The sequence below is a fragment of the Gavia stellata genome, chromosome 2 (assembly GCF_030936135.1).
Source record: "Gavia stellata isolate bGavSte3 chromosome 2, bGavSte3.hap2, whole genome shotgun sequence".
NCBI classification, from domain to species: domain Eukaryota; kingdom Metazoa; phylum Chordata; class Aves; order Gaviiformes; family Gaviidae; genus Gavia; species Gavia stellata.
The window spans coordinates 32409979-32423846 of NC_082595.1; the positions used below are offsets into that span (position 1 = coordinate 32409979).

At 50.9% G+C, this 13868-nt stretch overlaps 1 protein-coding gene across 1 annotated transcript; it reads left to right on the forward strand.

The window, feature by feature from the left end:
* The first annotated feature begins 4063 nt into the window (after nt 1-4063).
* DLL1 (delta like canonical Notch ligand 1) lies at nt 4064-11416 on the forward strand. Its single transcript, XM_059835283.1, has 11 exons — nt 4064-4123; nt 4341-4652; nt 4918-4978; nt 5251-5508; nt 7918-7978; nt 8457-8587; nt 8728-8897; nt 9036-9252; nt 9971-10763; nt 10876-10993; nt 11386-11416. The coding sequence occupies exons 1-11, from the start codon at nt 4064-4066 to the stop codon at nt 11389-11391; spliced, it is 2187 nt and encodes a 728-aa protein (XP_059691266.1). The 3' UTR covers nt 11392-11416.
* Nucleotides 11417-13868: the final 2452 nt, after the last annotated feature.

A 13868-nucleotide genomic window follows, 5' to 3' on the forward strand; every position in this document is an offset into this window, starting at 1 on the left:
GGTCCCGCCGCCGGCTCACCCGGCGGGGCGGGCGCGACCGGGCAGGGCGTCGGGCGGGACCGGCCGCCCGTCCCCGGCAGCGGGGGCCGGCGGCCGTGCGCGGGCGCGGTTAACACCGCGGGGGCGGCGCGGGGGGCGGCGGGGGGCGGCGGGCGAGCGCGGTGCGGAGACACGCGGTTGGGAGCGAAAAAGCGCCATTTGGTTGGGAGCAGATGGCTGGCTGGGGGGCTGATCGCGTCTAAAGGCGTGTCATCCCCCTTCAGCGAGAATCCCTAAGGGCTCCCCTTGTCTTCGAAATCAATGAAAATTAAAGTGCAGAGAATGGATGAATAGTTAGACCTCGAGTCCCTCCTTTGTTCGCCTCAGCTACTGGTGGGCAGGAGTTAAACTACAACAGCCTCCTATAGAAACACTTAAGTTAAACAGTCTCCCCGTTAGCCCAGCATCTGAAAGAGAGAGGGAGAGGGGGGAAAAAAGCAGAAAAAGGAGCTTTCTGCTTGATTTCCCCAATACAGAATCGCGTGGCATAAATTAAGCCGGAGAAGAATGAGCGCCGTGGGCAGGATCCTGCCGGCTCTCACGGCGCCTTTCAGTCACGCTCAGCAGCGGTAATCGAGAAATCTGTGCCACGTCAATTTAACAAATACCCGGTACCGAAGGGGGGTTGTTAAGGGTTTGGGGGCAAGTTTTTTCGGGTCTTTTTTTTTTTTTTTCTATCGCTAGGTTAAAGCCCTCGCGCGTGTAACTTTTAATTTCCCGTTTTTTAAGCAAGAGGATGCTAATGGACCAACTTTCTATCTGTCGTAGATTAAAAGATCCGCGGTGATACATCACTTCTCGCCTCCACCGACGAGCCACCCCCAAATTTCAAGACAGATACTGCCCCCCGCCCCACTCGCTGAGTAAACCAGAAACGAAGTGATTTGCTTCCCCCCCGCCTTTCCCGGGGATAACGCCGCAGCAAAGTTTGCGAAGCAGCGGCAAGCCACTTGAAAAGATGTGGACGCTAGGTGGCAAAAGCAACGTGCAGCTAAACCCGGCGTTGCTGCGGGACGCCCCCCCGCTCCCCGCTGCAGAGCCTGGGCACCGCGGGGCGGGCGGCCCGTCCTCCGGGGACCCGCCGCCCGCTCCGCTCCCTCCCGGGCCGCCTTCCCTGCGCCCTCGCACAGTGCCTGCGGGATCGCTGCTCCCCTCTCTGCCCAGATGGAACTCCGGGGTGAAAAAAAACCCCGAACATTCCTGTACATTTAAGCTTTCGCTTAAACGTCGAGGGGCGGGGAGAGGGGAGAAGAAGAGTACCTGGATGTAGACGGCTCGTTCGACCAAAATTAGATGTAAAGGACACACACGTTGAGTGGCGAAATGTTGCAGAAGTCTGGATGCTTCTTTAAGTACCGAGGGTACCTGCCTGGGTTTGGGGTACGTGCCACAAACCCCCAGTAAATGAACGTGGGCAGCTACAGTCCTGGAACCCTCAAGAAGAGCTGGGCTGAATGAACTCATTAGTGATTTTCTTTTAATTGGTATTACCCAATGCTTTTACTTCAAGAAGTCTTTAAGATTTTTTTTTTCTAGCGCATTGTAAGATAATTTGTGATCAAGACATCTGCTTCAATGAAAGTCACATTTTGCCATGCAAATGCACGTTTCAACCCAATAAAGTCGCCATAATAAGGCTTTTAGCACGGCATACCTACAGTGAGGTTATTGTAGCCAAATCCTCTCCTTTCGCACACAAGCTTAATCTGTGCTGAAATGATCTGTTACAATTAAAATGACATTTACAGAGACAGTTACACCTTGCATCCTAATGAATCCGCCTGCGCCTACCGAAGGTGTTTAAAGAAAGGGCCCGAACAAAGTGAAAAACCCCGCTCCGAGTGACATGCCAGAGCCGCCCTCCAACTTTTATCCCTCGCTTCCATCCATCATTCAGAAAGTGCTCAAACGGTAATCATCTCTATCCCTCTTTCACAGCACCAGTAAACTCCTTTCCATGTTTTTAAGATCAAAACAAAAGTTCTAATGTCTGATGGATATGTAAAAAAATAATAAGGTGACGGTTGGCGTAAAGTTGGGTTGTTGTGGTTTGGGTTTTTTTTTTTTTTTTTTTTTTACGGAGGGGGAAAGTGCTGGAAGGGATTTCTTTAAAAAATGTGCGGACATTGTTGTAGAGGCAGTAGCGTGCGCCGAGGGGAGCTCTTTCTCTCCCTCGCATTGTGCAGGGAGCAGGTGCTGTCTACATTACCATACAGCTGAGAGCACAAAGAGCTAACTGATTCAGCCCTCACACAATAACAAACGGCCTTAATGACAGCCACGCGAACGACACACACCAAACTCACTTTTTACTAAGCTGAAGGAGGAAAAAAGAGAGAGAGAGAGAGAGAGAGAGAGGGAGAGGTTGCTGGTGATGATGATAATAATCATAGAGGAGTGCGGGACCCGGGCGGAGCGGGTGGCTCTTCCCGGCAGCGGTGGTGGCGGGGACGGGACCCGCGGAGCCCCGCGGACGCGTCCCCTCCGCGAACCCGCCCGCGCCCTCCCCCGCCGCCGGGACCCCCGGGGACCCCCCTTCCCTCCGGCGGCGGGATGAGCGCTGTGAGCGGAGCCCAGGGAAGGGCGAGCCCCGGCTCGTGTCGCGCAAATTCATTCCCCCCCTCCCCAGTTATCCCCGTTCTGCCAGGGGAAATGCGGTTTGAATTTCAAGGGATCAGATTCCCCTTGTTGCGGCTCGCTGCCTCCCACCTCCCTCGTCCCTTTAAAGCCGAAGATGCCCCTTGGAAGTGGTCATGATCACCGAGTTACTTTTTGGGGGCACGGCGGTTGCTTTGCACGTTTCAAGAGGTAATTACAGCCCGCCGTCCCCGGGGTTGTTTTCTCGCCGGAGCGTGTTGCGCTGCCTCTCTCCGGTGCAGAGGGGGTGTCACCCTCTCCCCGGAGCAGAAGGGGGATTCTTGCGGTTACCAAATTTGCAGGAATGTAAATGAGCACGTTTTGTGAGCGCGGAGGGGAGGGGGAGGAGGGTTGCACATTTTACAGCTCACTGACCATTTGGCGATCCATTGAGAGGAGGGTTTGGAAAAGTGGCTCCTTTGTGACAGCTCTAGCCAGATTGGGGGGCTGCTCATTTGCATCTCATTAGGCATGCAGGCGGCCGGCGGGATATAAGGGAGGCAGGCGCCCAAGGAGAGGCAGATCCTTAGCGCTTTACCCTCGGAGAGAGCCGCCGAGCCGAGCCGAGCCGAGCCGAGCCGAGCCGAGCCGCGGCGCAGCGCAGCGCAGGCACCCCCCCCTCCCCCGTAGGAGCACACCCGGACACGCTCAGTGCGCCGCTGTTGAGACACGAGCTTGTTTTTGTTGGCTGGGATTCCTCTAAAAACAAAAGTAAGCCCACAACAAGGAAAGAGAGCTTCTCTTCTTTTGCAAAAGAAAAAAAAAGGAGAAAAAGGGGATCAAGGCTCCGACGTGACCTGCTGCCCGCCGCCGCTGCCGTCTGACACCCACCAGCCCCGACGTGCGCAGGGCGAGCGCAGCCGCGCAGAGCCGCGCAGAGCCGCTCCCGCATCTCACCGCACCGGGAATTATCGCCGCTGCCTCCGCGTCCGCCGCTGCTTCTGCAAGGATTTCCAGATCGCCGATTTTTAATCTTCCTTGGGAAGCCTTTTCTCTGCCTCTGTTGGGAATTAAGTTGCTTTTATTTTTTTTATTTTTATTTTTTCTTCCTGGAGAAAAAGAGGAGCACCGTGGATTGGGAAAGAAAAAGAGTTTAGCAGATTAATCTTAACCTTTTTTTTTTTTCTTTATCCTTTCTTTTTCTTTTGCCATCCGAAAAAGCTGTCAGCCGCCGACAGGCTACACCTAGAGGTATCGACAGAGGGGAAAGAAAAGTCAGAGACACTCCTGAAAGAAGGAGACCGTGACACTAACTCTTCCAGCTCTGCTGGGGCGAGCGGCTTTGGCCGCTGTGTTTTCCCCTTCCCCCGAGAGACACTTTCCCCTTTCCCCTCTGACGAGAAGACAAGGGGGAGGAAAGCGAGGGCACCAGAGCTGCCCCTCCAAAATGGGAGGTCGGTTCCTGCTGGCGCTCGCCCTCCTCTCGGTGCTGCTGAGCCGCTGCCAGGTGAGTGCCCGCGGGGTGGGGGGCAGAAGTACCTGCGGTGGTCCCTGCACCGGGGGGTCCCGCGGGGGTGTCGACTGCTGCTGCCTGTTGCAGCCGGGAGAAGCAGGGAGGGGCGTCGGGGAGGGGGGTGTCAGTCCCGCTGATGCCCGGCGGGGCTGGGGTCGGGCCAGGGGAGCGGGCTGCTCGGCGGGCTGACGGCCGCTGTCCCCGCCCGCAGGTCGGCTGCTCCGGGGTCTTCGAGCTGAAGCTGCAGGAGTTTGTCAATAAGAAGGGGCTGCTCAGCAACCGCAACTGCTGCCGCGGCGGCGGCCCCGGCGGCGGCGGGCTGCAGCAGTGCGACTGCAAGACCTTCTTCCGCGTCTGCCTCAAGCACTACCAGGCCAGCGTCTCCCCCGAGCCGCCCTGCACCTACGGCAGCGCCATCACCCCCGTCCTCGGCGCCAACTCCTTCAGCGTCCCCGATGGCGCGGGCGGCGCCGACCCCGCCTTCAGCAACCCCATCCGCTTCCCCTTCGGCTTCACCTGGCCCGTAAGTGGGGGGGCGGCGCGGTAGGGGGCGGCCCACATCCATCCCGTCCCATCCCATCCCGTCCCGTCCCGTCCTGTCCCGTCCCGTCCCATCCCATCCCATCCCGCACACCCGGGCCACCCCAGCTGGGCAAGCACCTTTCCAAGGGGCCACCGATTCCCCGGGGTTGTCTGGGGGGGACTGATAACTCCCGGGGCGCTGCCCCCTTGGCCCTGCCTGCTCTCATGCTCTCCCGGTGGGTTGTCTCTGCTCCTTCTCTCCCCAGGGCACCTTCTCGCTCATCATTGAGGCTCTGCATACAGACTCTCCTGATGACCTCACCACAGGTAACTCTCCTGGCACAGACTCTTCCCCGGAATAATCCCAGCCCTGCGGCCCTACTCGGCCCCTCTCTCTGCAGTGTGCAGCGCGTTCCCCCCATCCCATCCCTGCTCCTCTTTGGGAGATCATGGGAAGAGAGGCCAACCTGTTGGCATGCAGCCCTATTATCCTGCCTCTGAGGTTCCCCTCCCACCAGAGACCCCCAGTTGAGCATCTTCCTACACCCCTGCTTTCCTCAGGCTCCCTAATCATGCCTCTTCTCCCCATCTTCACACAGAGAACCCTGAGCGCCTCATCAGCCGCCTGGCCACCCAGAGGCACTTGGCGGTGGGTGAGGAGTGGTCCCAGGACCTGCACAGCAGTGGCCGCACTGACCTCAAGTACTCCTATCGCTTCGTGTGTGATGAGCACTACTATGGAGAAGGCTGCTCTGTCTTCTGCCGCCCCCGGGACGATGCCTTTGGTCACTTCACTTGTGGAGAGCGTGGCGAGAAAGTCTGCAACCCAGGCTGGAAAGGCCAGTACTGCACTGAGCGTGAGTGTCCACCTTCTTGTCTCCATGGGCGCTGGTTGCAGCAGTGTCCCCTGAGCTCTTGGGGGGGGAACCAAGCTACAGGGGCTGGAGGTCTGGTGCTGCATACAGGCTGAACTGGTGTGGGGGGACGGGAGGTCCTCAGCGTTGCCACAGAAAGTTAACGCAGACAGCCCCTTCTCAAGATAATAAAATGTCAGTGCCAACATTACACTCTTGCTTATTTGCTGTAGACATCAAATCTGATAGCAAAACATTCAGCAGTTGCTTGAGGATTTATTAAAATATATCAGGACTACTTTTTATACCTAGCCATCCCTTCAACCATAATACATTGATATCATCATCTACAGGGTACATGGCTTTGGGAGAGGGAGCTAGGATTTGGCAACATCCATGCAGCAGGCTGATTGGTAGGCTTGTTGAGGTCTGATGTCTTGCTACCTTGTATTGAGAGAAGTATTGGGAGGTCCAAGATGTTCTTTGTGGCCTCTAGACCATACATTTCTCATTTGGGGTACTCGTAAACTGCCACTAACAGAGATTGTTGCACCTGGAGCCACAAGAACATTCAGCTTCTTCCCCATCTCTCCTCTGTGCCGTTGCCATGATCATTGCTACTAATAAAGTAGTGAGGGACATGAGTTTTAAAGCACGCCTGAGCTTTAAGTTGCTGAGGAATGTGGTGTGTTGATACAGCAGGAAAAGCTGGGACAGTAAGCAGATCACAGAGACGATAGTCAGGGATGTCAGATACTTGCAGCTTTGTACAAGACTGCTGCCCTTTGTAGATACATAGTGGTGTACACCCAAACATGCACACAGAGCTCCTGCTGCAGCGTGTGACAGCATTCTCTGTTTGTGTGTATACACGGATCTGAAGTACGCTGGCAGATGACGTACTGGGCGAGTGCTCCTCTCCAGTCATCAAAGGGTCAGGCAGGCAGGGAGAAAACAGTTACAGGCTGTAAAGCAGCCGCCCGGTTTTCTTCTTGTTGTATTTTTGTTTTTCTTAAAGCCCACCTACACTGTGATCTCAGCTGAGCTGCTATCAAACAAGCCCAGATTGATTATTCACAGTTAGTGACTGCTACGATGCTTTTAGCAGTTCATGGTACAATGTTGCACAATAAACAGCAGGCAGAGGGGCTCGCATTTCCTTTGATAGTGTTTTAAATAGGAATGACAACCTTTCTCATGATCAAAAGTGCCTAGTCCAGTTGTGTGAAGGGGTGGGGAAAAAGGAAGCATTTTGATAATGAGCTCTTTCAGGGCTGTCAGCACTTTCGGATGCCTGTACATTGCTGCTCTTCCCACAGGAAAGTAGAAGGCTGTCCATCTTTCTTGACTCGCTATGCACACTCTTTGCTCTGCTTTTCCTCTCAGCAAAAAACAGCTTATAACAGCGATGCAAACCTACTAGGCAGGGGAGATGTGTTTATGTGTGTGTGCAAAAAGAATGTTTTCCCGTTAGTGAGTGGAGCTGCCAGTTGCAGATTGCTTCCCGTTGCCTTGCCCCCAGCTCCATTCTTTCTAACTTGGAGGCGATCTGATTATCAGCACCGATTCTTTCTTTTTCTTCTCCCCCCTTCCCTTTGCATGCCATTGTCTCCAGCTGGCTTTGTTGAATTAAAACTTTGCAGTGCCTGCTTAATGAGTTCCATAACCAGGCGAAGTAATGAGCAGAAGTCCCTTTTTTCCCTTCCCTCATCCTCCCTCCCGCTGGCCTGCTTACCTCTTTTACCAGGGCTGCACCCACCCGCTCGCCCCTTTCGGAGCAGGGCGGAGGGGGGGGAAGGAGGGAGGAAGAACTTTCGACTTATTTATTTGAATAAGGAAAAAAAAAAGTTTTTCTGCAGCGAAATCACGCGCGTGCCATAGATTAGCTGTGGGCAGGGATAGGCTGCCCGGCCGCCGGCCGCCGGCCCCATTGGCTCTGGGGCCGGGGTATTGTTGCAGTGGGGCAGCTGCTGGGAGAGAATAGACAATAGAGCAGCTGTCTTGCACTGGCACCCTGCACACCAGCTGTCCACTCTTATCTGCACACACACTTTCGGGGGATATTAAGAGGTGGAGCTGTGTGCATAGAATTGGAAAAAAGGACTTCTGACCCTCACTGGGAAGGGAAGGGGGGTGAGGGGCTGTGGGGAAGGGAGCAATTGTGAGCCCTCTTTTGTCTGTGTGCAACTGTATTAAGAAGAATGCTCATCCCTGGCGATAAGTAAAGTGCCCAGTTACGGGGCGAGATCAATACTCCTGCAGACTCCAGAGATTAACTCAGCTGCGCTTAACTGCCCCGACCTAGTAAAAGGGTCTTGCTCCCCACCCGCAAGGTGCTCCTGGGATCGGGCTTGTAAAAGGGAGGCGTTCAGCCCTGGTGCTGATGTCTCTCCCTGCTTGGTTTGTTTACAGCGATTTGTTTGCCTGGATGCGATGAGCAACACGGCTTTTGTGACAAACCTGGGGAATGCAAGTAAGTTTTCCACTCCCCTTCTGCTCCCTTCTTTGTCTTTCACGTTGATGCTCTGGTGTTAAGTAAGCCATTGGTCATTTGAAGGGTCAGTTTAAATGCCTTTCTTCATATTAGATGGTAATTTGAGAAATCCAGGTGATGCCACATCAAAGTATTAATCTACAAGTCAAACATCAGTGCCATTAATATTAACCTAATGAGTTTACAGTGCTGTGTGTAAGGTTTAGCTGTTTGTTATTAGAGTAAACAAATTAACTACCTGGAACCATAGCTCTGTCTAAGGAAGTGGAAGAAATAGCTGGGACCAATGAAAGCTGATGCTATGGTTGGACTCGGTGACTTTCTCACATGAAGGATCACTGAGGGCTTTTAGGAAACTTGATCCCTGGCATCAGTGTGTTTGCAGAGTTTGCGATAGGGTTTCCGACTGTGAGAAGCGTAAATCTGAAGAGACTTTGTTGTTGGTTCTTTTTTACAGATGCAGAGTGGGTTGGCAGGGCCGATATTGTGATGAGTGCATCCGATACCCAGGCTGCCTTCATGGTACCTGCCAGCAGCCGTGGCAGTGCAACTGCCAGGAAGGCTGGGGTGGCCTTTTCTGCAACCAGGGTGAGTTCTCAGTCCTTGCCTGAGTGTCTGTTTTGAAATGCAGAAAGCAAGCGGCTATTTCCAGCTCACCCACCCTGTGCTAGCCTTGCGAAGTAGCAAGTATCTTGACTGCCCTCTCTTTTTAAAAAAATCTTTTACAGACCTGAACTACTGCACCCACCACAAGCCCTGCAAGAATGGTGCCACATGTACCAATACTGGTCAAGGGAGTTACACTTGTTCTTGCCGACCCGGGTACACAGGCTCCAACTGTGAGATTGAAATCAATGAATGTGATGCCAACCCTTGCAAGAATGGTGGAAGCTGCACTGTAAGTTTGAGTTGCTTGTGCCATCCGAAACCACAAGGGAGGAGTTCGTGTCAGTTTTACTGATTTTCAAAATCCTTTTTTGTATTTCGAAGCAACTTAAGATAAATATTTTGATCATTTCTCATTTCTTCCCCCCAGGATCTCGAGAACAGCTATTCCTGTACCTGCCCCCCGGGCTTCTATGGTAAAAACTGTGAGCTGAGCGCAATGACTTGTGCTGATGGGCCATGCTTCAATGGTGGGCGATGCACCGACAACCCTGATGGGGGATACAGTTGCCGCTGCCCACTGGGTTATTCTGGATTCAACTGTGAAAAGAAAATCGATTACTGCAGTTCCAGCCCTTGTGCTAATGGTAAGGCCAAATACGCTACAGTGACCTTCTAAAAGGAGACCATCCCGTTACTTTGGCTTCTGGTCTGGAGTTCATAATAAGGCCCACTGACCAGTCATGGTCCGTGTCATGTCAATAATTGACTTGGTGGAGGAACTGTGCTTAAAAAGTAATGGTGCGGTTTGGGCCACTGCTGCAGATCGCATTTTCTCAAGGGGTGACTGTGGCCAGGCAACTTGGCCCGAAGCTTCATGCATAAAAATGTGGAGGATTACACTTGCAAATGTTTTGCAAAGACTCTTTGAGGTCTGTGGATGCAAAATGCTGTACAAGCGCTAAATATTATTACTTGTAATCTGGTAACAGTAATCTTCCCGTTTTGATTAAACTAGGGAAGACTTTCTTTACTGCAGTCCTCCTCATTCATTGCCACTCAAACTCTGTAACGTGAGATTGTGGTGTTAACCTGATCTGGACTAGCTTTGTTGTCCAAGCTGAGTGAAATGTTAAAAAGGGAATAGGATGGAGAGTGAAAAATTGATCTGATTAACAAATATCTTCCTTAAAAAAACCCCATACTTTTTAGGGTGGATTAGACTTGGCAAAGGTTGAGCTAACGTCTCAAAAAGAAAGCTTTTCTCAGCTGCCGGTTGTGACGATAGCCCCGAGAGCAGCAGGTGGGAGGCTGTCGGGTTTGGCTGCCCACCACTCAGCGCTCATCCCCCTTGATGTCTTGCAGGAGCCCAGTGCGTTGATCTGGGGAACTCCTACATATGCCAGTGCCAGGCTGGCTTCACTGGGAGACACTGTGATGATAACGTGGACGACTGCGCCTCCTTTCCCTGCGTCAATGGAGGGACCTGCCAGGATGGTGTCAATGATTATTCCTGCACCTGCCCCCCAGGATACAACGGGAAGAACTGCAGCACCCCGGTGAGCAGATGCGAACACAACCCCTGCCACAACGGGGCCACCTGCCATGAAAGAAACAACCGCTACGTCTGTGAGTGTGCCCGGGGGTACGGCGGGCTCAACTGCCAATTTTTGCTCCCCGAGCCGCCTCAGGGACCGGTCATCGTTGACTTCACTGAGAAGTACACGGAAGGCCAGAACACCCAGTTCCCCTGGATCGCCGTGTGCGCCGGGATTATTCTGGTCCTCATGCTGTTGCTGGGGTGCGCTGCTGTGGTCGTCTGTGTCAGGCTCAGAGTGCAGAAGAGGCACCACCAGCCTGATGCCTGCAGGAGCGAGACTGAGACCATGAACAACCTGGCGAATTGCCAGCGCGAGAAGGACATTTCCATAAGTGTCATTGGTGCCACTCAGATTAAAAACACGAATAAGAAAGTAGACTTTCACAGCGACAACTCCGATAAAAATGGCTACAAAGTCAGATACCCATCAGTGGATTACAATTTGGTGCATGAACTCAAGAACGAGGACTCTGTTAAAGAGGAGCACAGCAAATGTGAAGCCAAGTGTGAAACGTATGATTCGGAGGCAGAGGAGAAAAGTGCAGTACAACTAAAGAGGTATCTCTCACATCTGAGTGCGGGGGGCAGCTTGAGTCTGAAGGGGGTGTGCGTCTCATAGGTAGTGGTAAGCAACAGCCATCTGACCTGTGTTGTCTCTTTTTGTCTTCAGTAGTGATACTTCTGAAAGAAAACGACCAGATTCAGTATATTCCACTTCAAAGGACACAAAGTACCAGTCGGTGTATGTCATATCAGAAGAGAAAGATGAGTGCATCATAGCAACTGAGGTTAGTATACTGCCTGGCAGTTGGAACAGCAGAGACAAGTCTCAGTGCACAACCCTCATCTGACACACGTCAGGGCAGCTAAACTCTTTTCCATGGTGCCACAGTGATTTGTACCTGTTGAAATTCAGCCAGCTCGAGTTTGTCATGCTGTGGATGTTGTAAAGACAAGCTCAGTGACTTGCTGCTGTGGATGTTACTGGTACGATGACTTTTGCGGACAAGGATGCAGTAGTGGTGTGGTTGTGGTCTGCTGACCTGCCCCTTAGTATGCTTCATGCAGAGTCCGTTCTTGCGCGGCGCAAAGACAGAGTCCCGACCCTCTGCAGCCTTACAGCCCTCTTCTTACTTTCCATTAACCTCTCCTGATCTCTGCTCATGTTTTCTCTCACTAGGTGTAAACCAGAGGCGATATGGCAAGGTGGTTGTTCAGAACAATTTCAGAGGAGACGTGCCCCGATGAATGCTGCTGAAAGAGGAATGGGAGATAGATTCCTTCACTGACTGCTGCTGAGAAACTAAATTCAGGCTTGAGCTGGTTCTCTACTGAAGTTAGCAAAGTGACTGCAAAATAAAGAAACAAGGTGGACACCAGGCAAGGGTCTGTGTTCAAGGATTACTGTTGCACTGCCTTTTATGAATTTTATCATTGCACTATGGTCAGTTGCTTTTCTATATATATTTAAATGAATGGACTTAATTACAACATAAGAAGCATGCACTGCCTGAAGTGTATATTTTGGATTCTTATGAGCCAGTCTTTTCTTGAATTAGAGACACAAACACTGCCTTTATTGTCTTTTTTGATACTAAAATGTGTTTTTACTAGGTGAGAAAAAGTGTGTTATTTTTTTGAATCTGTAAAAATATTTTCATGATAATTGTAAAGCTTGAGTATTTTGTGATGTTCATTTTTTTATAATTTAAATTTTTTGGTAAATATGTACAAAGGCACTTCGGGTCTATGTGACTATATTTTTTTGTATATAAATGTATTTATGGAATATTGTGCAAATGTTATTTGAGTTTTTTTTACCATTTTGTTAATGAAGAAATTCATTTTTAAAATATTTTTCCAAAATAAATATTATTAATGATAACCAGAGTGCTATGTTTATTCCATAACCAATGATAAACTGACTGAACCTTGCAACCAGGCATCTGACAGGCTTCTGTGGACTCGTGGGTGGATGGGGTAGGACCGAGACCTATCACAAAGACTGGGGAACAACTTGTTCTGTGTAGACCCACCTCTTTCCCCTCCTAACCTTCTAAACTGTTGACTCCACAGTTGTGCTCACTGTTATCCCAAAGGCAAATGCCTGTCAAAACCTTGAGTAATGTTTGCTCAGTCATGTTGGGCTGTGTATATAAACACATACGGCATCACTTTCCGAGGAAGAGCAACGCGAGTGTGCTCTGTTGCAATCCAGTCGTGGGGCTCATCATGACTCAGGTCTTCATTTCTCACAACCTCAAACACTTGTCTGGAGTCCAGGGGAGTTTGGGACACCCAGGGCATGCTGGTGAGGGCCCCCAGCTTAGGTCCTTGATGTGCGCCATGGGATGTGATCTCCCTGAGTCACACCTGCTGGGGGGTTACACTTCCCTCTCCAGGAAAGGGTGACACTGAATTGACTAGTGGCCACAACTTTCCTGGCTATGATACCTGTCTGAAGTATTAGTTGCATCTTTGGTTTCCACTTTGCCCCTGGTGCCTGCTGCCTTCATACTAGGGCAGGGTGTGATCCCATTCCCTGACTTGGCCTCAAACGCTGAGACAATTTCCCCAATTTAGTTTGCCCTAACTAGCTCTCCTTCAGGTTGTGCTGCGGGTTAATTAACAGAGGTCCTTCAGAAACAGGCAAAGCTTTCTTCCACTTCAGGAAAAAAAGGAAAATCTAGGAAATAATTTCCTTTTTGCTCCATTAAAGTTCAACCCCAGTCACTGTGGGCCACCTCCTGCAGCTTCGGGGAGCCAATGAAAATCCCCTGTTCCCATTCACTTCAGGGTAGGGGAATGTTATCCTGAACATGAAGAGTGGGTTAGCAGATATAATCAAGCAATTATTACAGCTGGTGATCTATAACTGTAAAGTATATATGTGCTCCCCTTGTTTCAGTGTACATAAATACATGAACCACTCGAACTGTACTTCCGTGTGAGGTCAATGGAAAACTCACACTGACTGCAGGGGTTTGTCCGTCTATAAGGTGTCCGTCTACACCTTATAGCAAGACCAGGACTCTTGCTAAACCAAGCTTTAGAGAAGATCTACCAACTCACTTTTCATGAAGTGACCCAACAGGGTCATCCTCATCGTTTATCCCAAAGTGTCCTTTTAGGGAAAGTTTTCATGAGGAGAGTGATGTGAGGTATTAAAAACCAGCCTGTCAGTGATGGTCTGAACAGCATTTTCAATCTGAGCAGTAACATAACAACCTGCCAATAATCAGTCAATGCATCATATATTAAACAAGGCATAACGGTGTGTATGGCAGCAGGTGTTCAGAGCATCATAAGCTCACAGATTGGACAAATAAGTGAGCCTTGGTAGGTTTTATTGCCATCTCTGTTGCTGCTTTGCTCTTCAACCTTGGGCGAATCACTTTATTTCTCTCTGTTTCCTCTTCTTCCCAAGCTTTTTGGAGCAGGTTTGTCTCTTATGATGTACTGCACTTTGCACAGTCAATGCCATGGTCTCAGCTGGGCCCTTTTAATGCTGCTTCTGTAGAAACAGCAGTAACGAACAGAAGATCATTGATGGCTGAATGCCTCTATAATGTCAGGTCTTTAGTGCTACAGCAAGTACTACTTTAATATGGTGTCAGGTAAAGGTCTGGAAAAGCACACAGCTCCTTGCTCTTGTGAAGAGGC

Bases quoted from the DNA above. Each gene is read 5' to 3' on its own strand.
- DLL1 (XM_059835283.1), top strand. From the start codon at position 4,064: ATGGGAGGTCGGTTCCTGCTGGCGCTCGCCCTCCTCTCGGTGCTGCTG. The intron at 5,509-7,917 runs GTGAGTGTCCAC...GTTTGTTTACAG, and splicing joins AGGCCAGTACTGCACTGAGC to CGATTTGTTTGCCTGGATGC. The intron at 8,898-9,035 runs GTAAGTTTGAGT...TCTTCCCCCCAG, and splicing joins AGAATGGTGGAAGCTGCACT to GATCTCGAGAACAGCTATTC.